The 25,616-nt window shown below is 44.3% G+C and overlaps 3 protein-coding genes across 3 annotated transcripts; 1 reads left to right on the top strand and 2 right to left on the bottom strand.

The window, feature by feature from the left end:
* Nucleotides 1-9,407: 9,407 nt before the first annotated feature.
* NCS54_01368900 (Hypothetical protein) lies at nucleotides 9,408-10,208 on the bottom strand (the record flags this gene model as incomplete). Its single annotated transcript, XM_053158867.1, has 2 exons — nucleotides 9,408-9,773; nucleotides 9,825-10,208. 2 exons carry the CDS (start codon nucleotides 10,206-10,208, stop codon nucleotides 9,408-9,410), a joined length of 750 nt encoding a protein of 249 aa, XP_053014842.1.
* A 1,448-nt stretch (nucleotides 10,209-11,656) lies between these two features.
* NCS54_01368800 (Hypothetical protein) lies at nucleotides 11,657-14,215 on the top strand (the record flags this gene model as incomplete). The annotated part of the gene is made up of 2 exons (XM_053158866.1): nucleotides 11,657-13,426; nucleotides 14,162-14,215. 2 exons carry the CDS (start codon nucleotides 11,657-11,659, stop codon nucleotides 14,213-14,215), a joined length of 1,824 nt encoding a protein of 607 aa, XP_053014841.1.
* A 422-nt stretch (nucleotides 14,216-14,637) lies between these two features.
* On the bottom strand, nucleotides 14,638-17,317 carry NCS54_01368700 (Hypothetical protein; the record flags this gene model as incomplete). Its single annotated transcript, XM_053158865.1, has 5 exons — nucleotides 14,638-15,701; nucleotides 15,773-16,122; nucleotides 16,181-16,683; nucleotides 16,794-17,004; nucleotides 17,070-17,317. 5 exons carry the CDS (start codon nucleotides 17,315-17,317, stop codon nucleotides 14,638-14,640), a joined length of 2,376 nt encoding a protein of 791 aa, XP_053014840.1.
* Between the last annotated feature and the right edge of the window lie 8,299 nt (nucleotides 17,318-25,616).

The raw sequence follows: 25,616 nt of genomic DNA, 5'->3' as shown, positions 1-25,616 counted from the left end.
TGTATCCTTGTTCGCGCTGGCTGAAGCTCTCCGTAGCCCCTGCCGCGAGGAAAAGGTCGTCTCGCTACCCTATGTGTCAGAGGGTGGTCTTCATCAATGGACCTGAGCCGCTGGCTCAGTCTTAGCTGAACGCCTTCTAGGGCGATCCTTGCTGTAGGGATTCCGGCTTCCTTGTAGAGTGCCGGGGTTGGAGCCGTCCGCCAGACTGGGAGGATAGCTTTGATCGAGGTGTTGATGACGCTCGTAACCTCGTCTAGCAGGTGTTCCTGCCGGGTTGCGATAACCGGATCTAAGGTCAGGCTGGCGTTCCGTCTAGTCTTCGAGGTTCCTTCGTACCAGACCTCTGCCCCGTATAGCAGGCTCGGCAGTACGCAAGTTAGGGCTGCCTTTCTGAGGGAGCTTGCTGGAGGGCCGCGTTGGGTGTTGGCTAAGCTTCGTAGATGGCTAGCAACTATTCTTGCCTTAGCTGCCCGTTTCTTTACGTGATCCGTAAACTTCAGCTTCCGGTCAAACCAAACGCCCAGCCATCGGACTGCTTGGTCCTTGCTGGGGCAGATGGTAAAGTCATATTCCGGCGCCGAGACCTCTAGAGCCTCGTCTGATCTAGCCCTTGTGAAGAAGATCAGGTCTGCCTTATCCGGGTCAAAGGTGACCTTATTATCCGTTCCCCAGTTGAGGATCTGGCGGAGGTCTTGGCCTAGCAGGTCGGCGTTTCCTTGGAGGGTCTTTTCCGTTCGAACTATGCAGATGTCATCTGCATAACCAAAGCGGTGTACTTGATCTTCTAGACAGATATCCGCAATATAGAGCAGGAAGAGGATTGGAGATAGCGGCGATCCTTGAGGCAACCCGCATTTGATAGGGCCGGCTGGTGTTACCGTGTCGTCTAGCCGGATACTAGCCTGCCTGTCATCCATAAAGGAGCCGACAAGCCTGACGAGGCTCCGCGGCCAGCCCTGCTGGATCAGCCGTAGCATGAGCCTCCGTCTGAGGGTAGCATCAAAGGCGCCTTGTACATCCAATGTCATCATCGCAGCCGTGCCGCGATTCTCTAAGGCATGTTCGATCTCGTGTGTCACGCAGGCCAGTAAGTCGGTTGCTGACCTGCCCGGCAGGGCTCCGGCTTGCTGGGCGCTGACGACCTTCTGCAAGAGGGTTATCATAGCGATCCGCCTTGCAGTCAGTCTCTCGAGCCCCTTGCCGAGGCAGGAGAGTAAGGCGATCGGTCTCCAGGACCGGACGTTCGTATAGTCCTTCTTTCCCGGTTTCTTCATCATTACAACTTCGGCTGTGCGGAAGGCTCTCGGGAAATATCCGACCTTGAGGCAGGCTTGGAATAGCTGTTGCACTGGGTCTCGGATTACGCTCCAACAGGCCTTAAGCAGCCGGACTGAGATGCCGTCTGTGCCTGGGGACGTGCTTTTGACCTGAATGGTGGCTGCGGCTATCTCTTCGTGTGAGACGTGGTACTGCCACGGCAGCTGTCTCTGCGGCACGCTAGGGATCGTAAGAGGGTCCGTTTCTAGGTCTTCGTTGCTCTCTCGTCTCTCGAGCAGAGCTTGCTTGAGTGTGTTGGCCTTCTCTATAGCGTTCATAATGACCCTTCCGTCTTGGACTAGAGGCGGGGAGCTGATGGCCGGACCGAGCTTGTGCCATTGAACGATCTCATAGAGTTCCTTGTCCGACCTGATCCCATCGATCCGGCCCTGCCAATAGCTGGCTTTTTCCTCCCGTACGACCCGGAGGAAGTCCTTGCGTTCTTCTAGCAGGATGTCCCCTGGGTTCTCCCTGCGGGCCTTGTGGTAGGTCTTCCGGGCCTTGCGGCTCTTCTCTGACCACCACGGCGCGCTGTGATTATTCCGGCCCGGCTGGTTCTGAACAGCCTGTGCAGCATCTTCCAGGGCGGCTAGAATCGCAGCTGTGGCTGTATCTAGGTCTGATGTGTCTGGGGCCCTCGGCATTCGAGGCAGGCTGCCGATGCCTAGTTCGACGAGGTTAGCAAAGGTCTCTAGCTTGCTGTCCGGGATAGCCGGTCTTCTCCGTTCGACATGGATGCCTCGTGGCTGCGGGACTGTTATCAGGATGCCCTCGTGATCCCTCCCTGGGTGAAGCCGGCCTGTTATTCTAGCTGTTGCGTGTGGGATGTTTGAGAAGGCTAGGTCGATCGTATGACCCCCATCTTGCGTTGGTACGCCCGCTTCGCCGATATAGTTGAGCTGTTGGTCTGAGGCCCAAGCCGCTATCTCCAGACCATCGTTCCTCGTCTGTTCAGCCGCTGGGTCCCAAGACCTATGCCAGCTGTTGAAATCCCCAGCGATAAGACATCGCGGCGGCGCTGAGAGGTCTAGTAGTAGCCTTGTTGCCTGGTTCAACGGGCTGTGTGGTTGTTTATAGATATTGATAATTGTGTAGCCGCTGACCTCTAGCCATAGTAGGTCTCGGCAGCTATTCCAGGGTCTCATCTGTTCTGTCTTCAAGCGGCTAGACTTTCTGATGTACGATATGACCCTCGGTTGCGTCTCTTGATCGGCCCAATTGTCGATCGGAAGATAGGCTCTATAGCTTGGGTGGGAGGTAAAGAAATTCCTCCCGCCTCTCTCTGCCCAAGGCTCCTGAACTAAGATAACATCGATCTGATCTTCCCAGCAGAGCTGGAGGAAGGCCGAGTTCGCTGCAGCTGTTTTGCCGACATTGCCTTGAGCTATCCGTAGAGGGGTCTGCTGGGCGGAGCGATTTCTTCTATGCCTCTTCAATTACGAGGGAGGAAAAGGCGTTTGCGATATTGTAGTTCTTCCGCGGGAGGTCTCGGCCGCGGCGTTGGCTGCGAGCCGGCTGTGTGTTGCTGGCTTGCTGGCCAGGCTGCTGGTCTAGTTGCTGGTCCGGCTGCTGTGCGTTAACCTCGATCTCCATCTCGTCTTGTGATGAGGCAGAGGTCGAGGAGCTATTAGTTGAGGCCCTGCGGCCTGTCCTAGCTAGATCGGACATTGCAAAGGTGCTCTGGCTGTCTGTTTGTTGGGCCCGGAGGTAGCTCTTCTGGCCGATCTTGCGGATAGCCGTGAGTTCCTTCTTTGTCAGAGGGATCGTCTCGCCATTCTTTCGGATCGGCCTTGCCGGGCAGTTCTCGTGGCTAGCGGGGAAGGGTCCGTAGCAGTTAGAGCATTTCGGAGAGAGGCTACAAGGCTGCTGATGCCCTTCTTCCAAAGGGTCACTGCAAGTCTCGCAGCGTTGTTGCCGGTGGCAGTAGCGGCTTGTATGGTAGCCCTGACATCCTGGGTTATGTCGTTGGATTAAAGCTTTCTTTTCGATCCGTCTCGCCAATGCACTAACGCCGAAAAGCCGAAAAGGCTCTACCGGCTGGAGGAAGGAGGCTATCCAGGTCTTCCTTTCTGCATTGATATTCTGGGATGTGTGCCTTGACGGCTGTAGTCGTACAGGTCGTTGGCCCGTCTGTGCGATGACTTCATCTTCTATCGTTGCTTCCGTATCAACGAGGTCTCCGAGGATGTTAGGTAGCTTGTTCGGGCAGCTAGGGATAGCGTAGTTGAACCACTTGACCGGCAGTTCGACCTTCGAGGCCCTGAGGCAGTGCTGCAGTTGCTCTTGGCTGGCGATTATCTTATCGCGGATTGCTGTATTGATCGGGCGGATAGAGAATCCTGTTGCTGTATTATGGATGTCTGGTATCTCGGCTAGCGATAGGCCTAGGGCCCTACAGGTAGCCTCTCGCAGGGCAAAGTTCTTTAGACTCCGGGCCCATTCGTGATGCTCCTGAGGGACCCTTACGAGGACCTGTAGGGGCTCTGCCTTTAGCTGTGGGCTTGCTTTTGCTGCTGTGGGCTTGTCTTGGCTCTGTGTGCTTGACTGTCCTGGCTTGCTAGAGCTGCCAGTGATAGCTGCCCAGGTCTTCGAGCTATCTGAAATTACTTTTAGACTTCTTAAGAAAAAAGTCATACAATAATTTTTTTTTTTAGATTTTTTAAAAAAAACTATTAAGCTAATTAATATTAAAAGTTTTAAAAAAAACAGTGCGAATATGCTTTTTCTTAATAACTATTTAAAAATATATAACGTATTCCATAAGCGAGTGTTCCATACAAGCGAGTGTCCCAGCTATACTGTGCACCTAAAATAACTAAACCTTAAATCTCTAAAACTTGCTATATAATTATTAAAATTCTTAAAAAAGTATTTCTAGCTATTTAACTAAAAATAAGACTATATATTATTTTTTTATAATTTTTAAAAAATCCCTTTATATAGAAATAGCTATTTATACAGTGCGAATAAGCTATTTTCTAATAACTTAGTAAGCAATTTTTTAAATAAATCTAGGAAAATTATATTTTAATCTCTATTATATTATTACTGAGTTTTTAAAATATTAGCTATTTTAAGTAAAGCCTAATTTTTCTAGAATTTTTTAAGTAATTTTAATATAAGGTATAAATGCTAAGAAATTTCATTTTGGAACACTCGCTTGTATGGGACACTCGCTTGTGGAGCACGTTATATATAATTTAGAAAAATTTTTATATATAAGGACTTGCCTAATAGAGCTAGTCTAAGATTTATAGCTATTTTAGACTAAGCTTGAATTTTTAAGAATTATTTTAAAATCGCGATTTAAGGTATAAATTCTAATTTCCGACTCGCTTGTATTTCCAACTCGCTTATCATGTACGTTAAATAAAAATGAAAATAAAAATTGGAGTCTTTCCTTAGCCTCCACCTCAGCCCTACTCCCTACTTCTGCTCTCCCCACCAAGTATAGTTATAGACATATTGGCTTGCGTTTTCTTTATATCTTATCTCCCATCAATCGGTGCCTATGCTCATCTCTGTGGCATTAAACGAAAAAGGACATCCTGCCTTCGCTTTAGTCGCTGCATAGTTACATTACCAAATAAGCCTCTTCCTAGCTACTAGGTCTCTTATGACTTTGGAGAATTTTTACATGGATCGACCAATACGGATGCCATAGCCTTACAACCTGGCATATTCAATCAGCTCTCGTTTTATTTCTTCTGAAGAAGAGTAAGTAGTGCCTTCTAAAGGAAGCTGCATTAGCTATTCTTCACAATCAGCTAATAGAGTAGATGCACCTTGTCTTTCTGGTCTGGACTCTGAAGTCTCAATTTTCATATCAGTCTTGTTCTTAGTTCTACTCCGTAACGTCTTTCACGGGGCTGCATCGAATTGCTAACCTGGTTTGTATGATCTCGTGCAAGGTTTTTAGCTACTTGCTAATATCAGCTGTATCTCTAGTTAGTAAAAGAGACTTTAATTAGAAAATATTAGACAAACCACTTCGATTAAACTTATTAGCTATATTATAGTGCAGGTTGTATGGGATAGTAGGGTATTCAAGCCCTAAGATCTTACCGATCCTTCTGATCTACTGCGCAATCATCTGGTAGGTGATAGGCTTATCCGCAGCCCTGTTGCTTCCTTATCGAAAAAGCACTCTCCTGCTGAAGCCAACTACCCGACTCAAGGCATCAACAGAGTTGACCAGTCATCGCGACGTCGCGAGCGCTTGACTACTCGGGTCATCAAGAAGATGCCAAAATCCATGGAGGATTGTGAGACCGGGGTCTCGGGTGTCAACCTAGTGTCTCTGAAGGCGCTTAACGACGGTGTATTATTATCACTTCTTTCCCACCAGCATTGCCCGCGGCTTGGGATGGAGCCATGGGACAAAAATAATGAGGTACGGCACGGCGTTGCGCTATTTGATCAGAGCCGATTGTCTCTTCCCTCTTCTCTCTGCTCTCTTTACTGCGACAGACCCCCGCAGGATGGCAATGCTCAAACCTTAATATTACTCGAGCGGCGACGTGAAATGGGCTTCCGGGAGCTCGCGCCTGGAGGTCAGTGGAGTCAGGGTTCAGCATTTTCTGTGCGCAGTCCGCACCCCTGAAAGGTACATTTTGTGCGTGGCTGTGGAAGGGTCGTAAAAAAACAGTTAACGTGCCAAATAGTCTAAGCCGTAAAACCCGGGGAGCCATGGTGGCTGGGCTGATGAATGGTTTTTGCGTCGCCATGCGAATCAATGCATCAATACGCTCACCGAGGCCAATATCGCTATCTGCCTCACACAGAGCCTCAGCAAAGAGCGGTGAGGAGACTATTGGCTGCGAGGTACAGAAACTATGTAACGTGGCTGCTCCGCACTCAGAATAACTAGCTCGTGGCGGAGTTTGACTGTAACCTTGAGGCTTAATTTTGCCCAAGAAGCGCCACCGCATTCAAGCATAACAGAAGATCCTACTGGCTAAGTTTCTAACTAATCTAAACATAAGACTGCAATTGACTGGAGGCTTTAAGCCCTAGGGCTCGGTGAAGGAGTCGGCAATTTGGTGGCTGGGGCTATGGTAGCCATTAGCAACTGGTTGAGAGTGAGATATTGGGGCACAACCGTGAAGTCAGAAACTACCGTCTGCAGGAGTAGGCTAAGGGCATGGAAAAGCCCTTCTAAAAGGGAGGAAAGTGGAGATGGTCCGGTGGCTTAGAGCTGAAAAGTATAGCCTGGTACTGGATGTAATCATCTTTGCGGCTGGAGTAATAGATCCTCGAGAGATAAATACCTTACAAAGACGCTGCATTCTAGATCTTTAGAGTTCGCCTAGCCAAGGTCTCAACATTTTCAAGTCCACCCTATTTTATTATTGCTCAGCGTCACATGAAGCATTTCTATCCTTCTCTTTATAGTCAGGATATTCTCAAGCTATAAAACTATACGCGGCCTTATCTTTCGGTTACTTTTGTTACATTACGAGGCTACTATTTAGCTATCCAGCAAGAGTGCGCCACATTCCTGATTCCCTCACAGCCAAAGGAAATAATGTTCGTAATTTGGTCAACCAATGCACGTGTGTCGCTATTAACTGTGAGGGTATTGACGAGTCTTAAGTTTCCAAGCCGAGTTATAGGTCTTATTCAGGGTTATCATATTTTCGACATGGCTCCTCTCACTCCCATCGATGGGATCGGGTGGGATGTTGCATGTCGGGATAGTATCAACGAGTTCTTAGACAACATGAGCGAGTACGACAAATGGGGCTCCTCAGCAGCCACAACAATCACAGCGCTTGTGCCATTATTAATCTCTGTTTGGGGACTACCTACCGCAGACATCCTCGAACTGTGTCTCATAGACGAGCACTTGGTCGCCGCCTTTACCGCCGGACTGAACTTCGGGCTACCGGTTCGTCAGGAACCGAGCTTTGAGAAATATACAGAGGAGTATTTGCGGTCTCATATCCTGCGATTATCAGCACCCGGGCCCAATTGTCATGGCCGCCTCGACACCCTCTATCGGATAGCGTTCATCACATCCCAGATATCCCTTATTACGTTAACTATCGGATTCAACCATTTCCTTGCTGGTTCTCCTCCCCAACCTTTTTGGAGCTGTCCAACTGGGCCGGCAATATGGCATGTCCTTTTTCTCGCCGCTATCCCTTTGGTAGGATTTACATGGGTGGTCACTTTGAGGATTACATATCGGAAGATCCCCCTGGAGGCAAGGAGTGAAGTCCTTCTTTATAACAGAAGATTTGCCTTGCACCCACTAATCCAACTAATTCCAGGGCTTTTACAGGCCCTTTTAACTATCTCATACACCTTCATGTTTGCCGTTCTCTATGGGACTTCTATACGATCGGCGCTAGAAAGGGTCATCGTTATGACCTTCGCGATATTTCTATCGCGTGCGCTAAGTCTTTGGTATGCACGAGTATATAAGGACCGGCATCCGAAGTTGCTTATTCATTGCGAGGATGGAGATAACTTGAACGATAAGCGCGAATTTGTCGAAGCCTACATTGGAATACCATTGCCTCCGTCAACGCCAGGATCGGTTAGTGTGGCATCACAGCGAAACTATGAGCCTGACCAGGTACAAGTCCAAATGTACGGTAGTGGAATGGGGGAGCAATGGATCCCGCTCACTGACTTGAGTGAGAGGCAGCAACAGAGTTGTCGGAATTTGACTTTTTGACTCAAGTCGACAAAGAAGGCGGAAATCGGTGTTTAGCGAGTGAGCGAATTATCATGTAGCCAGCGACACAGCGGAGATAGCGATTTTTGTATTCGAGAAGTTGAACCCGGGCCTGCCATTGAGCCCCATACTGTGAGAGAATTAAAATTTGTTCATCCGGGTACTCCTGTCTTACTCCTGTCTGTGGGGATCGCATGGCAGTGTTATGTCGGGCTCTTTCTTTCACAAGGCAAGTGCCTTGCTTTGCCTTGCTTTTCAGGCTCGTTCCGAAAGGCATTAGCGGACCCCGTAGGGGACCGGTCTCCTGTTCATGCCTAACTCTCGTCCCGTTCCTCAAGGCATTGGCGGACCCCGGAGGGGACCGGTCTCCTGTGCCTTGAGGAACGAAAGGTTCTTTCTTCCGCGCCCTCCTTACTCAAGCTCGGATCGCCAGGTGGTCCGTGCTAGTCGTCTTCGCCACAGTTCCTTCACCACGATCTCTGCGCCACAGTCTCTATGCCACACAGGGATCGGCAATCGGCTGTCCCTACTCGAAGGTCTAGTTTTTGTACTGGGAAATAAATAAAATTAAAAATTAAAATAAAAAATTGGGAACTTTCCCTAGCCTCCACCTCAGCCCTACTCCCTACTCCTGCTCTCCTCCCTTAGCGTATGCAATAGACCCATCGCCTAGTCTATGGTTATGGATATGTTGACTTGCGTTTTCCCTATGCCTTATTTCCCATCGGTTGGTGCTATCTTAATATCTATGGCATTAAACGAAATAAACGAAAAAGGACAATCTGTATTCCCTGCGCGGTTACATTGCCAAACAAGCCTTTTCCTCGCAACTGGGTCTCCTGTAATAGGAGACCGTTCCCTGCGGGTCCGCCAATGCCTTTCAGAACGAGCCTGCCGGATCTTGCGATTGATGGAGCATCCATGTGCAAGATATGACAAGATAGTATTATAACTAGGACTAGAACTTTCACGATAACCTCATCGGCCCAGCTTAGCGACGTCTGGCCAGACCCATCCTTCGGATCGACGATGTTGACCTGCTCTATGACCAGCAACTGCTTTGAAACTAAACTATTGTTGGACACGAGTAATGATGATGGAAATAGACGCTGCAACAACTTGCGCGAATGCAAGAGCAATTCCCCAATCCCCACCTCCCACCCCCCAGAGGACTAGGCAAAGCCAAATAGCGGCAATTCCAAACCAAGCACATGAGATTCTGAATGGCAATTCTATGCTCATTCGATCTGTCTGCAATCCTTGCACGAAGTGTAGGCCTCTCATCCGAACTGTTTCTTGGAATCTTTGATGCGGAACAGGTAGTGCGACTTGGTTCGGGCCCCTAACTAGGTCAGAATGTGACCGTTTCTATAATGAAGGTGAGGAGAGATGGAAAGAGAAAACGTTATAAATACTTTGTGTCGTAGATGCAACTCTCTTGCGCCAAACCTTCCAACGTATGCAGACCATTGGCTCCCGCCGGGTCCCGAGCACAGTCCTTTAGGAGCGATAAGAACAGAAGCCGGTTGCGGCGCTGTTCTGCTTTCTCTGCGTCAACCCTGATACACGGTTGCGACCACTCCTCCATACCAATGAGGCATTGGTAACTGTGATGATGATCGTCTAAGCATACATCGTTAATATCAAAGTATGGACCGGTTGGGTGCCTTGCAATAATCCTCTCGCAGTCCACTAAGACGTTGTCGGGTTTAACTGGATCCATCTGGATAGGATAGCGCCCATCCGGGTCGATAACCCCGGCAAATTGAAACTGTATTTTTAACGTCAGGTCTTTCCACTCGCACGATGTGTCTAACCTTACGTTGACCTCTAGCACTTCAGTGATTCCGTAGTAAGGCAGCCATCTCTTCCACCGGCCCAGATGCTGGTAGCATGTGTCGACTAATCTCTGATAGATATCGCTATCTGACTCGCAGGCACTGTCCCAAGGCATCATCTTCTCATAGATTGGTTTCGGATTGTCAGAGAAAATCCCAGAATGCCCTATCACTCGGCGGGCATTCGCTGGTCGAAGACACGGCACGAGAGCAGCATACTGCCCATGTCTAGGACTCTCTAGGCAGAGGAAGCAGCCTTGCCCCGCTCGATCTCGAAAGTCTGGCATGTTTTTGATGACTTGTGAAAAAGTCCGGACACCGAGGCCGGCCTGGCGTTCAATATCGTGCACGTAGCTGATAGAAGGCATTTCTAATGAAACCAGTGGACTACTGGCTTGAAATGGGATGTGGTTTGAACAAATGTTGTGATCACGAGAACGGGCTGCCTGGTGCCTGGAGGAACAACCCGTGTGGCTCCACTATTATAGCTCGCGGATCGATTGTGGCCCCATATACCTTGTGGCTTTAAACCGCGAAAAGGAAAAAAGAAAAAAGTCATACGCAGCCACCAGCCACTATAGTCACCCGCCACAAGTCTCCCTATCGCCCACAGAGCCAGTGCCAGGTGCCTTACTTCTCAAGCTCTCAACTCGTTCCGAAAAGGCATTGGCGGACCCCGTAGGGGGCTTGCTGCGCCCTGATTTCTGCGCCACATCAAGCCACAACTCAAGCCACGCACGCTTGCTGCTTGGGTCTAAGTTTGTACTTCTCCGTTTAGCAGGCGGCAAACAGCGCTTTCAGGCCAGCTCAATGAAGAGTATCTTCCCACCAAACGATGACAGCACATACAGGCTGTATCGGGTGGTACTGAGTGGGCACCGTCTGACCATCGATTTTCGTTGTCTTGTCCCCCGCGATTCTAGGACCACCCGTTCCAAGGTTCTCCCCTGGACCTTGTAATCTGTGCACGCGAAGGCTCGCGTGCATGGCAAGCGTGCTGCTGCTACGGTCGCTTTCTCTGGCATTCTATCTTTACCCTTATCGGCATCAGGAGGATGGTGCCAGGCGGCATGCCGATAAAGTGGAACTCCCTGGTCGTCTCTGGCGCTAGCAGGATCCCCGCCGGGGGCCGGAAGTGGAATAGTATCGGCTGAGATCTGATGACCTGGGTAGGCCTTATCGAGGACGACATTCAATGCTGTGTAGCTGGCATCATTGACGAGCTTCAGGCCTTGATGCGTGTTGTGGTTCGCCACGACGGGCATACTCGGAAGGAACATGAAGATGGGCATGTATTAAGACCACGAGTGGGGAGTACTTGATCCACTTCAAGAGATGCACCCAGTCATGGATTACCTGAACCTTCCGTCCGTGACATAAATGACGATATGAAATTAGAAAGAATCCTGCACTGTTCTTTAAGGAAACAGGTGAAGGACAAATGAGTGAACAGATGATTGGCGGACGTAGTTGAAACGTGGCATTGTTTGATACCAATCATCTTGATAGGGCGCATTGCAGCCATTTCAATAGGTTGCTTGGCCAGTGCTCTGGTTGGGGCTATAAACTCTGCATTAGGCCCCTTGAAATATTGTATTGTATTCTGCCTGCCCTGATTTAATAACTTTTTCAACGACCGCTAGAATCATTTCTCAACTATCTTTCTTTGCCTAATATGGACCAATACACTGGGAATCACCGGTATGAACCCCTCAGAGAAGGTTCAAGGAGGTTATATAAGAGAGATGGTTCATTTCCCCCTCCCGATTTGCCTGAAAACAGCCTCTCTCTCACAGCTTCAACCGAGAAATATGACATGCAGATTACGGGAGATATCCGCATTCTTTCACTTCTACCGGGATTGTTCAATGATCCCATTCGATGCGGATTGACTGTGGAACCAATCGAACAGGATCTTCAATACGACGCTCTGTCATATATGTGGGGGGATCCATCGGTCACCCAACCCATCACCGTCGACAACAACGAGTCGTTCCCAGCAACTGCATCACTTCACGAGGCCCTGCGTCATCTGCGATTGCCAGACCAAGTACGACATTTATGGGTTGATGCGGTATGCATCAACCAAAGCGATACCAAGGAACGCAGTCACCAGGTTGCCTTGATGAAAGACATCTACTCTAAGGCCGGAACTGTCAGAGTGTGGATCGATGTCCACCTGTCTCCACATAATGATGCTGTCCGAAAGCTACTTTCGTTTTCCTCTCGCTCAACTTTGGACGATCTCGGAGACGATCCGGTCTTCTGGGAGCCTCTTATCCCATTATTCCAGAGTCCGTACTGGGACAGACTCTGGATACAGCAAGAGCTCGTTTTCGCAAGCAAACTGGAATTTCACTGTCATGGAGTTAATATTCCCGGTGATAGCCTGATGGCATTCCAACACTTAGTCTTTCAAAAATCGTCTCCCTCCCAGGGGCCTTTCGATCCCGTCCATGACTGGGGGATCTTTGGGAAGCGAGCATCTATCCGCAAGTTCTGTTCACGAAATTTACTTGGCTGGAGGAAGATGCTAGAGTGCAAGGTGCCAGTGGATCCACACAGTCTCGTGCCAAATTATTCTCTACGCAAGCCACCGGCTGAGTGGCAGCTTGATCCTAACAAATGGGGTCCCTCGATGAGCACAAGCCCAATATACTTGCTAGGAGCACTGAGACATGTCCGAGACCTAAAGGTGACAGATCCAAAGGATCGAATTCACGCTACACTGGGTCTTGTTATCGACTATGATGACGACGGCGAGATTTGGGATTACGAGGCAGGCCTTGCAGAAAAGTACACCCGCATAGCCTGGTTGTTAATTTTCAAGTGTAACAGTCTCCGTTTCTTTGCTGACATTAAGCTCACCAAGAAACCTGACCCAACAGTGAGTGGGTTGCCCTCCTGGGCCCCAAACTGGAATTCTCCTGGGAATGCGGATTACTTCCACGCTTCCTTTCGCGCAGCAGGCGATATCCCTATGTTTCCTTACCCGTTAGGAGAAGAGATGGAAGAGGGGATAATGCATGCACGGGGATTTCAGTATGATACAGTATACCGAACCTTGGCGACTAGAGACAACTCACGCTGTCCACTTTCTCAACTATTCACCTTTTCAACCTCAGTCCTCAATTCTTGCGTCGATCTTCCCAAATATTTTGATGACCTTTCCTCGGCCCTTACTGAACCTTCTCTGGCCAAGCTGCAGCTCTCTCAAGATTACTTCAGGAAGACTGAAAAGATATTCTATCTTTACATTCTTCACCACTACGCTTTTGCCACCCCTGGGCTTCGCATCACCGATATCCTTCCTTACGGAACAAAGATCTACACTCAGTCGCAGGAGGAATGGACTGGTTCAATGAAGGATTTACGAAATTTTCATGATTTCCTTCCCTCCGCCTTACGCATGCTTGATCTCGAGAAACTATCGGCCTCGGTTCCTCAAAGTCTCGACCAATGCCAACGATTCGGGCACTTCATCACGCTGATGAGCCAAACTCTCACTTCCGGATGTCTCATGTCATCAGCTTCATTCCATTTGGGAATAACTGAAGGCAAGGCAGCGGTTAAAGAAGGCGATGAGGTATGGATATTATTTGGATGTCCAGTACCCATGATCCTTCGACGTGATGGATCCGCTTTCATCGTTGTATGTCCTACTTATATTCGCAATATCATGCATGGACAAGCTGTCGAAGGAATACGTAGTCCTGATAAGTATAACATGTGGCCTAAAGTGCTGCGAACGGGCTATTTTGGAATGCCACCAACCTATGGACACTCATATGTCTCAGGAAAGGGCAATTTTTTGGTCGAAGTTATTAGATTGAAATAGAGATTTTATATATATCTATTGATGTAGTAGTCGTTGAAATCGGCTGTCCCTCTCCTCAATGTGTTTCCCACCGATCACTCATGACACACACTATCACCGGAAGATGTTCATTCCTCCTCCTTTCAGCTATATAGAGAGATATATATCTCTGCCCGCCCTTTGGAATAGAGGTCTACTTATAAACATTCCAATCAACTTCTTGTCAAGCTGCTTCTCGATACGGGCAGAGTCAACTCACCGGCAACTATTGTTATTGCTCATACTAATACCTGGCCTTCGAAACGGCCTAATCCTAACAACGATACACGTTCTCCCGAGATAACTTCAAAACGATCGCGCTATTCGGCCACAGCCACATCTTCAGTCGACGCTGGAACTGTAAAACAAAGTGGACGAATGAGTCGCTAGAATATGCGGGTCGGAAAGACAAGCCAAGAGCAAGTTGGAGAACACGGAAGCATCTCGACTAACTGCAGTCGGCAGAAGTACATATTGCTCACGTCTGCGCGTCCTCGCGGCGCACTGCTCACAATGTAGGGGCCGCAGCTGTCCTATCAACATGTCACGTTTGCTTGAAAAGGGCGCCTCAATAACCGAGATGAACGATATGTTCGAGCTCATGGACGTCGATAGCGAGCAAACCATAGCGTGCCCTGCGTCTGAGACGACACGCGAAGTTAACATTACTTCCGACTTGACGCACACAGACAGCAACAGACAAGGCTGCTCATATTTGTACTCTGCTCACCGAGAGTGCAGAATGGACTATCAGGCCCGGCTGTTTAGTTGACATGCGCCAGATTGCGGCTGCACAAATAAGGGAAGTTCTCAAGTAGTTCTTGTTTGGGCGCAGGTATCGCTGTCCCTCCAAGATTTGGCGTGGGGAGTACGCTGGCCCGGGCTGCTTCTACTAGATCTATGACATGGAGGAAGGGACTTTGGCTCTGGCCGTTCTATTTCTAGGTTCTATCCTGTTGTGGGCGCTTTCCCCTGACCATCTGGCGGCGCTTTACCTTGCGCTGTCGCCTCTGCTTCACTTGCTCTGACGTCCGCAGCGTAACACCATGGACTTCCTGAACGTGGCGTCGGAAGTGGTTGACGTGTTGAAATTTGAGATCTCGACACTTGGGATGCTCGCACCGTATATTCTCACCACTCCGCTCAGCTTGCTCGCGTCTGACCAGATGCTGGTCATCGAAATGGTCGTTCATGACAGTCGGGCGGCAGTATGTGAAAGTGCGCTCTTCACGAGAGAGTCGCTCATCACCGATACAATCGGGGCATTGCGCAGCATGCAGGAGCAGAGGGAATCGATCGGGGCTAGGCAACGGTTTGTGTTCTATTTCGAGAGGCTCGGTCTTTATGGACAGGCAGGCTTTGGCCCTTTGCTGAATGCGATCACGCTTGGCCGTCTCTCTCTTGTCGCAGAGAGCCACCATGAGATTGACGGCCTCGATCTTGCGCTCGAAGATCTGATCTTCAGTCAAGTCGTCGGGCTGACGGCAGAAAATCTCTGCCAACGTAGCGCGTTCGGGAATGGTGACATTGATGTCGGGCTCTGCGTACTCTTCCTCCTCTTCCCCCCGGGCCTGTCTTTCAATGTCCCAGGTGGGCCGGTTATAGAAGTAATACTCGCGGTATTGCTTGACCACCTGTCTGTCACGCTGCGCACGCTTCTTGCGAATGTCTTGTGTAAGCTGGCGGATCTTTTCTTCGTCCGTGTGGCCGTCGATCCGGTAGTTGCCTTGCTTGAGTTCTGCGCGCTGCTCTTCAAGCTTGACAATCTCTGGATCCGGCGGGAGACTTGCCCACACGTCCTCAGGGACCATGTCGGCGGCGGCTCGAGGATCGCGCGTGAGACTGACGTGGGCGAACAGTCGGAATAGCTGGCTCTGCTTCTCCTCCTCCAGGAATGCGTTCTGGAGATCGAAGTTGGCGATCTCGTTGAGATAGGCGTGGTGAAATGTCGCGAATTGAGGGTCATGACGCATCATCTGGTCACGCACCGAATCAGGTGCATCTCCTAGAGGGGAAAACAAGTCGGGTCAGCATCGTTCTGAAAGTGTTAATAGTGATAAACATAGAGGAACGTACCGTTGGCAGCATTGCTGGCACCTCTACGGGCAAACCTAGGCGTCCATCGTCTCTCGTGTCCCGAGTTGAGGCTCTGGTCACCGATGTCGTCTCGGAGCTTGGAATACAGCATGGCCTCATCCTCGGAGAGGGCCGCTCCATGATACCGACGGAATACTGGGATCTTTAACTTAGACGACTTCCAGCGGAGGGGAGTGGAGACCATATAGGATGGCGGTTTCGATCCAAATATTGCAGAGGCAGTTGTCAAGCTAGGCGCATCGAAGGCGTCGTCATGCAGGGCAAGGGCGAGGATCGTGGAAACAGCACAGAAGAGAAGCTTCCTGGTGGGAGTAAAGAAGAAGATAGTCCTATAAAAGACTGTCAGCACGCGCCATCAAATGCATCACATTATAAGGGACCACCTACGGCCTAGGCTTATTATCGGCCCCCTTGTGATGGATAAACTTGATGGCCATGGCCGGGATGCACCGTCTGGTGACGGGGTGCTGCACGATCATCATGGAAATGTCTTCGTAGCAGAGGGCCTTGGGACGCCCGCGTCCGACAGTCTCCTGCGTGAGAAGGCCCTCAACCAGTTTGTATTTCTCGTCGGAGGCCGGCGCAGGATCCTTGCCGTCTTTCGAGGAGGATGACTGGCTAACCTTGTGGCCAAAGAGTTCTTCCACAGAGCCGTCTTTCGGCTTCTTCCGCTCGCCATCCACCAGCTCAGCAGGTCGTGCTCCGGTATAGCATAAGAGCTGGTAGCAGCCGGCCAGACTGATGCGATGCCGTTCGCTGGGGAAGATGGAGTTGTCAAAGGCGATATTGAATGTCAGAATGACACGCAGGTTGTCGACATTGAGCACCGGTTTGCCGTCGATGTTCGGCGCCCGATGGCCGAAGCGCGAGATGCAGACGCGACGATAATACTGGCTGCGTGTTAATACGGCGAGCAGATCAGATTGAGCCGCAGATCCAGCCGTGGACAGGACACCCCCACGCCTCCGTTCCCCTCCCGAACGGGCAAGCTGCAACGTACCTTGTATACCTCCTTGGCGTCATTTCTATCCATGTAGTGTCCGTTCACTGTCGTGTAGAGTTGCTGGAATTGACGGATATACTCATGAATGCTGCCCCGTGATCTGATATTGTATTGTTCGCACATATACAGGACGAAATCCTGCGTCGTTTCGCGTGTGAGATTCTGGATCGTTGCCTTCCAGTGGCCAACTTTCAAATCGGTGCAGTACCTAAATCGAGGATGTTAGAAAACACGGTGGATGCGAGATAGCGTTCAAAAGATAGCGTTACGTACTGCCTCCATTTGTTGAAGATGCCGGTGACGTTGATTTCGGTTTCGTCAGAGTATTTGGGCTTGATGAAGCGGACATCGGTCATCTGCGCCCGGTGCGCAGCATGCTCTTCGATCGAGAGCGTCGGCTTTTGCTTCGCGGCTCGGTTTTGAGCCTCTTTGGCAGCAAAGCGCTGAAGAAAGGCGGCGTGGTTTTCGTGCAGACCAGGGGCGGCTGCAGACCGGGGCGCGATCATGGTGTTGGTGGGCATCTGGTTGAAAGAGTAGATAGATGACGATCAACAACGACTCGTCTCGAGCGGATGTGGATGGGGGAGCAGAGAGGGTGTCGAAGGCAGGCGCGATGCTGCCTCTTATAGACTGAAGAATCCATGGCAGCTCGGGGAAGACTATTTTGGGCGGCAAGGGATGGATCCATGTGGATGACAGGAAACAGAAAACGGAGGCGCCAGGTGCTGGAATCAGACTTCCTTTGATGATGGAGGAGAGAGGGAACACAGGGCGAGGGGACAGAAACTGGGCCCCCAGGTGAGGCGGGGCACGCCCTGATACCCCCTGCCGTGACAGCCCCAGGCGCGTGCAAGTGGTCTGTGCGTGGGCGAGCTGGCCAAGTATATGGTACCTGCCCCGCGACCTCTTGTCGCTGGACTCCCCGCACTGCTCGTGCCTGCCAAAACGGCGACACTTTCCGCCCGATTTGGCGGCTCCAGCAGCGCTTTCTCGGTTTATGGAGTAATATCTTAGGTAATTAAGCTATTATAATAACTTAAAGTAATTAAATTAATAATAAGATTAATCTTAAGTAACTTAAGTATTTTAATTAATATATAATTAATTAATTAATTAATTTTTATTATCTTTTAATCCTTAATAAGTATAAAAATTATGAATTTTTAAATTTTAAGAAATAATATAAAAATAAAATTATTTAGCTTTATATCTTAATTTATTTCTTTTATTTACTTTAATTATTTAATATTAAATACTTTAAGTTACTTAAAAAGGCTTATAATTAAAAAATATTTAATTAAATATTGAATAATTAATATTCTAAAACTTAAATTCTTTTTAGTATTTTATATTATATATAAAGCTATTATAATAAAACGAAATATTAAAGGCGCTTTTAAAGGAATTAATCTTATTCCTTTTAACCTAAAAGCTATAATCTTAAAGCTTAATATATAGCTATAAATTTTAATACTTATAGAAAAGAGGGTTAAACCTTTTACCCCTTAGGTCTTAAGGACCTTAAAGATTATACTTAAGGCTAGGTTTTAGTCTATATACCTTAAAAAAGAAATTAAAAGGTATTATAATAACTCCTTAAAGTTAATTATAAAGGTTATAAAGTCTCTTATAAAGGTAATAAAGGGAAATATATATAAGATTATATTATTAAGAACTAAGGTTAAAGACTTTTAAGAGGTAAATATTAAGTTAATATTAAGGGTAAAAAAGATTAAATTATAAAATAAAGAAATAATAATAATAAAAAATAATTAATTAATTAAATAGATATAAATACTTGGGGAAAAGTAAAGGTATTAAAGAATAATAATTCAAAATGGTTAATATAATTAAGTATTTAATATTATAATATATATAATAAGCCTAGGTATAATATAAAGACTTGTTAAGTAGTAATTAAAATATCTAAGGAAGAGTATAATAAGTAGTTTTAATTAATTAAATAATTTATAGTATTTTTATTATTATTTCTATTATAAAGGTTAAGATTTTTAAGATACTTACTTATTTAAGATACTTACTTATTAAGTATATTAACTAATTATAAACTTTATTAACTATATATTATATAGAATATGTATATAATATATCTAAGTATATAATGCACTTTTTACTACTTTATAGTATTTAAACTATAATAAAAATATAATAAATTAATTAATTAATTAAAACTACTTAGTATACTCTTTCTTAAATATCTTAATTACTACCTAATATATCCTTATATTATATCTAGGCTTATTATATATATTATATTACTAAATACTTAGTCTAATTTAGCTTTCTTAATTATTTCTTCTTAATAATTCTATAACTACCTATATATTTATATATATTTAATTAATTACTTACTTTACTTAATTTATTATTATTACCCCTCTTTTTTATACTTGGGTCTTTTTTACCTTATAATTCTAGCTTAATATCTTATTTACTTATTAAAGATCTTAATTTTTAATAATTAATAAGGTAACCTTATATATAACTACTTTGATCCCTTTCTTAAGAGACTTTATAGCCTTAATAATTAACTTAGAAAAGTTATTATAATACCTCTTAATTTATCTTTTAAGGTATTTAGACTAAGACCTGGCCTTAAGTATAGTCTTTAAGGTCTTTAAGACCTAAGGGGTTATAAGGCTAATTACCTCCTTAATAGGTATTAGAGTCTATAGCTATATATTAGGTTTTAAAATTATACTTTCTAGGTTAAGAGGAATAAGCCTAGCTCTTCTAAAAGCTAACTTAATATTTCTCTTTATTATAATAGCTTAATATATAATATAAAAGGTTAAAAAAACTTAGTCTTAGAAATATAAGTTATAAAGTATTTAATTAAATATTTCTTAATTATAAGGCTATTTAAATAAATTAAAGTATTAAATATTAAGAAGCTAAAATAAATAAATAAGATAATATATAAAATATAATAATTTTCCTTTTTTTATAATATCTCTTAAAGTTAATTAAATAATAACTTTTATAATTATTAAGGATTAAAAAATAATAAAAATTAATTAATTAATTATTGATATATTAATAAAAGTATTTAAGCTATTTAAGATTAATATTATTATTAATTTAATTATTTTAGCTTAATATAATAACTTAATTTCTTAAAAAGTGATTTTCTAAATATTTATTAATAAGATAATATTAGCCTATATTAATAATAAATAGCTAAATTACTTAGCCTTTTATATTAATTACTTAAATAATTATAATTTATTTTTAATTTCTAAGTTATATTAATTTTAGCTTTACATACCTTTCTAAGCCTATAATAACTATTTTAGCTATAATTATACCTATAAGAAAGCTAATCTTATTAAAGTTTTATATATTATTTAATTAAATATTATATTTTATAATTATATTTATTATAAGCTAAATTTAATTATAAATAATAATTAAATCTTTATATTTTGTTAGAGAAAACAAAACACACCAACCACACAGCCAAAAATCTTCTAATGCGTCTTTCTTTCAGTAACTTTTCGAAGAGGGATTTCACACACTTTTCCGTAATCTCAATATCATAGAAAATAATAAGGGCAACTAATCAATTAATAGTAATAATAATCACGCCAGAAAAGAGAGCCCTAAAGCTCCCCTTTCTCGACCTAATTGGTGAAGAAGATAATAATAGTTAAAGGTCTAAGGCCTCTAACTCCTTTTCTATATACAAGAAATTACCCAATGGCCCAAAACGGCTTAGCACCTATTTCCCCCAACTCATAGCTCCCCACGAGGCTTTAATACCTATCCTCACGGTTCCCAAAAAGCCTCATTAAACCTATCCCCCTTCTTCATATATTGTTCCCATCGCGCCTTACCTAGCACTATGCCAGGCTCATAGCCACCACAGATCAATTAATTAAGTATCCCTGCTCTTCTGCCGCTTCTTTATTCTCTCATCTCGGCTCTCTTTTAATACCGCAGTAGGTATCCAAGGCTAAGCGGCGGCGGCCAGAAGCTTATCCCACTATGAAGGTCTTACCATCCCGTTAGGGAGGTGAGTGGCATAGTTGCCAGTTAGCAATCACTACGTAGGCCAGCCGCGCACCATACCGAGCCAACTCTTTTCCCCTGGGTCGGCTAATATAATCTTTATCCCTGCCTTAATCGCCTTTCGCTTCAATATAGATCCCTCATTGGTCTTATAGTCTAAGTAGACGAAATCTTTAGCGCCGCGGATATAAGGCCCTTCTTCGACGATATAAGGACGCCCATCTTTGGTTTAACCCTATCTATAATTAGTTATTATTTAATTAGATAAACCTAATAGCTTTTGCCCCGTAGTTATATCTTCCACACCCTTAGATAAGAAAGGGCTCCCGTTTTGCTAGTACTTAGAGCTATTATTCGATGAAGGTCATGGCCGCTTTAGGGTTCCCAGGGATAGATTCTTAAAAGGTTTGCTCGGGGTCTAAGGCTAATCCTTCTGATTAGAAGGTATAAGAGTCGAGGATTTGTTAGTTTATTTCTAAGCTTTAGGCCTTAGGCCAGCCAGTTTTGCCATTGGCTTCTTTGCTTTTAGGTCGGGCTTATTATCATTAGCCGAGATAACTATTCCCTCTTAGTAAATGGGGAAGTTATCTATGATCTCTATGCCTCAGTCGGTATACTATTTGATTAGTCGCGCGGGGAGGTTAGGAAATATGACCTTAGAGTTAAGGACTATAAATAGCCTTAGTCCCTAAGGAAGTTCTACTGCACTACCTAGATTGCCCTAGGGAGTTGGGATTAAGCGGTGGGATTACTAATTGCTAATATAGCTAATATCCCTCATGTTTGCCGGTATATATCCTCCCTAGTCGGTGTAAAGCTAGTCTTGGGGCACCTTCTAAGCGAATCCGATTAGACTATAGTTAATTAAATCTGCGTAGAGGGACTATTGTTTTGCTATGACCTTGTTGCGGGTGCTCCTGCGCCAGAAGTAACCATCCTTAATTCCTAGCTCGTCAAAGATTATGGTCTGGTAAATGCCCTGGATCCCCTCTAGGTTGTTGTCATATAGGATATCCCTGGGCTTTCCTCCCTTAGTCCACGAGTCTAATAGCTAGTCGCGGACTAATAGATTAAATAGTTGCGAAGGTACCTCCTTACTCCCATCGATATTTAAGGCCATGGGAGGGCAAATCGTGGCTAACTCGCTTAAAGTTACTCCTATGAGTCCTCTAAGGGTTTAAAAGAGGCAGAATATGCTAAGGAGACTATATTCCTACTTTCCTTACTGTAGAGTTAAAGGGATTAAATAGAAGTTAAAGTAGTATAGTTAACTAGCGCTTATAAGGTATTCCCGCTAGGCAATAAAGGCAAGCTTTATATGGAGCTTCTGATTAGTTAATACTGTATCAAAGTAATAGAAGTCGCCCTTAACCCTATCCTATATAAATATAGTAAAGTATTTATTATATCTAAACCTAAAAAATCCCATAAAGAATCTTCTCCCTCTATAGGCCTTACGCTACCTCTAAATCCCTCTAAAACCTATATCATAGTTTATTAGGACTCTCTCATAGTCATCGGGGAAGAAAGGCAAAGGCTCCTCTTAGTCAGAGTTATACTCTAGCTTCTTCTCCTAGATATTAATTTCATACTACATAGCTATAATAACCTTCTCGAGGCCATTCCTAAGTATTCATAATACTAACAAGATCAAATTATTAAGGAGCATCTCCCTATCCTTCTCTAGGTCCTAATATAAGCGCCATAGAGCTAGCGCATGCTCCCTCTATAATATATTATAGGCAGGGTTATTATAGTAATACCGCTAGAACTCATCCTTCCCGAGCTTTAATTTAATTAATTAATAACTATCTAATACACTAGGGTATTCAAAGGTAGCGGGGTCCTAATAGTCCTATTCCTATCGTAGCTAAAAGAAGGGCGGCTACTCAGAGTCATATAGCTCTTCGATCGTATTAAGGCTAGTCTTATTCTTCTTAAGAAAGCTTCTTACTCCTCCAAAGTATTTAACCCGAGCCACTAGGTAGGCCATTTTCCCCTTCTTTATAAACCACGAGTGGTCAATAGGGGCAAAGAAAACGGTTAGTTGCATAGGTAGAGGCATCTTAAAGGTTTAAAGTATACTCAGGGACATAGAGTTGTTGCTCTTGGAAAGTCTTTTCATTAATTCATATATAGTATGCATAGTATATGGTTATTATGTAGTTACGCTTCATATAATCAAATAGAAGAAGATCGCTCAGTCTTTTAAACTTCATCGGTTCCGGAGTATAAAGAGGTTAATCTTAAGGTTAGTTACTAGTCTACGCTGATCTCGCTATTATTAGATAAAGAATCTTACTTTATCAAACAGAGGCAGATATGTATTCTTAAATAGGCAGAAAGGGGCTTTATATTCTAATTAAATAGTCAATGCAGGTAATTATAAATAGGGAGAGGTTTATGTCTTTATGCCTTAAGGAAAATAAGTAATAGGCCGGTTTACGTACGAAATATAAAAGAAGGTTAGTATATTATTCTTATCTTAAGAGACTATCTAGCTCTTTTAATGTACGCGGAGGGTAGCTATAAATTATAGCTCCCTATATAGAGATTACCTAAACACGCCGCTCCTCTTTCTTTATATGTTTTAACCCTGCATATATATAACTTCTATATGCTCCTTATTTTCTTATTCTCCTCTCTTCTAACTTTACTACTCTTATCTATGCTTTTGATCAATCGATTCACTATATCTACATAGACTCCTTACGAGATCCTCGCTAATAAGCGATAGAATATCCTCCCTAATATTTAGACTCTCGCTTAACCTCAGCTTTCTCATATTAACTTCTAGAGGGGTATTTCTTCTTAGTAGAGTAACCATAGCGGGTTTAAGGTAACTCCTATAGAGGCCTAGACGGCTAACCTCCCCAGGGCTAGTTCCCATATCCTCTTTGCTCTTGATAGCCTTTCTGACCAAATAATCAAATAGGTCTATGAGTGCCTTAAGGTCTAGATTTATTCTCGCTTCGCCCTTAACTAAGATAGTTTCCCTCTATATATCGAGCTTGCCTTTGATAATACGGGCCATAAGAACCTAAAGGCTATCGCGAAATATTTCTTTAAGCATTATAGCGCTCCCGATGCGGTTATAAGAGAGCTTATTTCGTTAATACTAAATCATTCCCTCTAGACCATCTATATCCCTGCTGACTTTGCCTATCCTTATAGATGGTTCTTTAAGTAATTAATTACTCGCCTAGAGCACCGGAAAGCTCTTAGGATCGCCCTCCTTGGGTTCTACAACCCCATCTTTTATCAACACTGCTACTAGTCTTACTTAACCAATATTAGCTAGAATAAGGAATATATCCTCTACCCCTTCTCATCTTACGTCTTAATTAAGGGTTTTATAGGCGGGAAATATGCTAACTACGTTTAGTACTAGAAGCCTTGCGAGTAGGAGTTTCTGCCTAGGTATTAGCTAAAATCCGCTACTAAAGGTCCTTTAGACTAGCCTCTATAGGGGAAGGATACTCTAAAGGATCCGCCTAATGAGGTTAGAATTAATTAATTAAACCAGGTATTTTATCCTCGTATTTCCTACTTATACCCTTCTGAGGATAGGAATTAAGAGTAAGACCATTAGCTTCTCCAGGGAATGCGCTAATTAGCTCTTAATAAGAAGGCTGATTCCTCTGGGTTCTAAAAGGGGGTAGATTTTAAGTCTTAGAAGCTTTTCCGCTAAGGGATAAATTTTAAGTATAAGTAAGGCATTATTATTTTTGCTTAACTAATAGTAAGGTCTAGCTTTACGTCTATAATTACTTTTAATTAATTATTTACTCCCTATTCCTTACTAATCCTCTTATTAGTCCTACTATCTAGCTCTTATTCTCCTGCGTAGGTTATGCATCAAATTTATTTCTTATGAAATAGGGAATTTAGGCATTGCATCTAAATTATCATAGATAATATTACTACTATCTTTTAATATATCTTACCTATCCTAGATAGCGTCTTTAGTGTCTTAGGCAGTATCCCTAGTATCTAATTAAATAATCTATATATCTCTTATAAAATAAATACCTAAATTTATTAAAAATTCCGGTGGTTATATTATAGTACTAAAACTTTCTCTTCTATTTCTTTTTCCCCCACTAGAAACCTAAGGGTCCTTATAGGTTTTTAGTATTACCCTCTTTCCTCTTTGTTTTATTTTAGAGGCTCTTATATTAAGTAGCTTACTTAGCAGTAAGGCTAGGGAGTTATACTTCTATGCGCATTAGAGTATTTCTCTTTAGATATAGTATTTTACTCTTTTCGCTAAGATCCTCCTCCCTACTATCTATTTTATCGCTTTTATTATCGCTTTCTCGGCTAACTATTTAATTAGCCGCTAATTTCTTACTTCTCATTACTTGCATGCTTTCTTTATTTCCGCCGCCTTCTAGTCTTTTCTTCTCTTCTTTAAGCTTCTTAAGGACTTCCTCTTTATTTAACTCCCTTTCCCACTAGCTATTTTTATCCTTTATGAATTTCTTTAGGTAATCCCTATAGATAGATTTAGTAATCTCATAGCCATCAAGTATCTTAAGTTTATAGTAATTTGCCCTATTATAATACTTAAAGATACGAAATAGGCTATACTACTTATGTGCTATCTTTATCTTTATTAATATATTATTTAATCAGGGAATATTAAATCTTAATACTAAATCCCTAACCTTTAGAGGGGTCTTTCTTAACCTATAGATATTCTTCTCATTCTATCTCTTTATAACTTTTGCCTTAAATGCGCTAATCTTTTACCGCGCTACTTCTATATCTTTACCTTTCCTTTTA

The sequence above is a fragment of the Fusarium falciforme genome, chromosome 11 (genome assembly GCF_026873545.1).
Source record: "Fusarium falciforme chromosome 11, complete sequence".
Lineage (NCBI taxonomy): Eukaryota > Fungi > Ascomycota > Sordariomycetes > Hypocreales > Nectriaceae > Fusarium > Fusarium falciforme.
The sequence above is the reverse complement of the archived record's forward strand: the minus strand, read 5'-3'. Positions and strand labels throughout refer to the sequence as shown.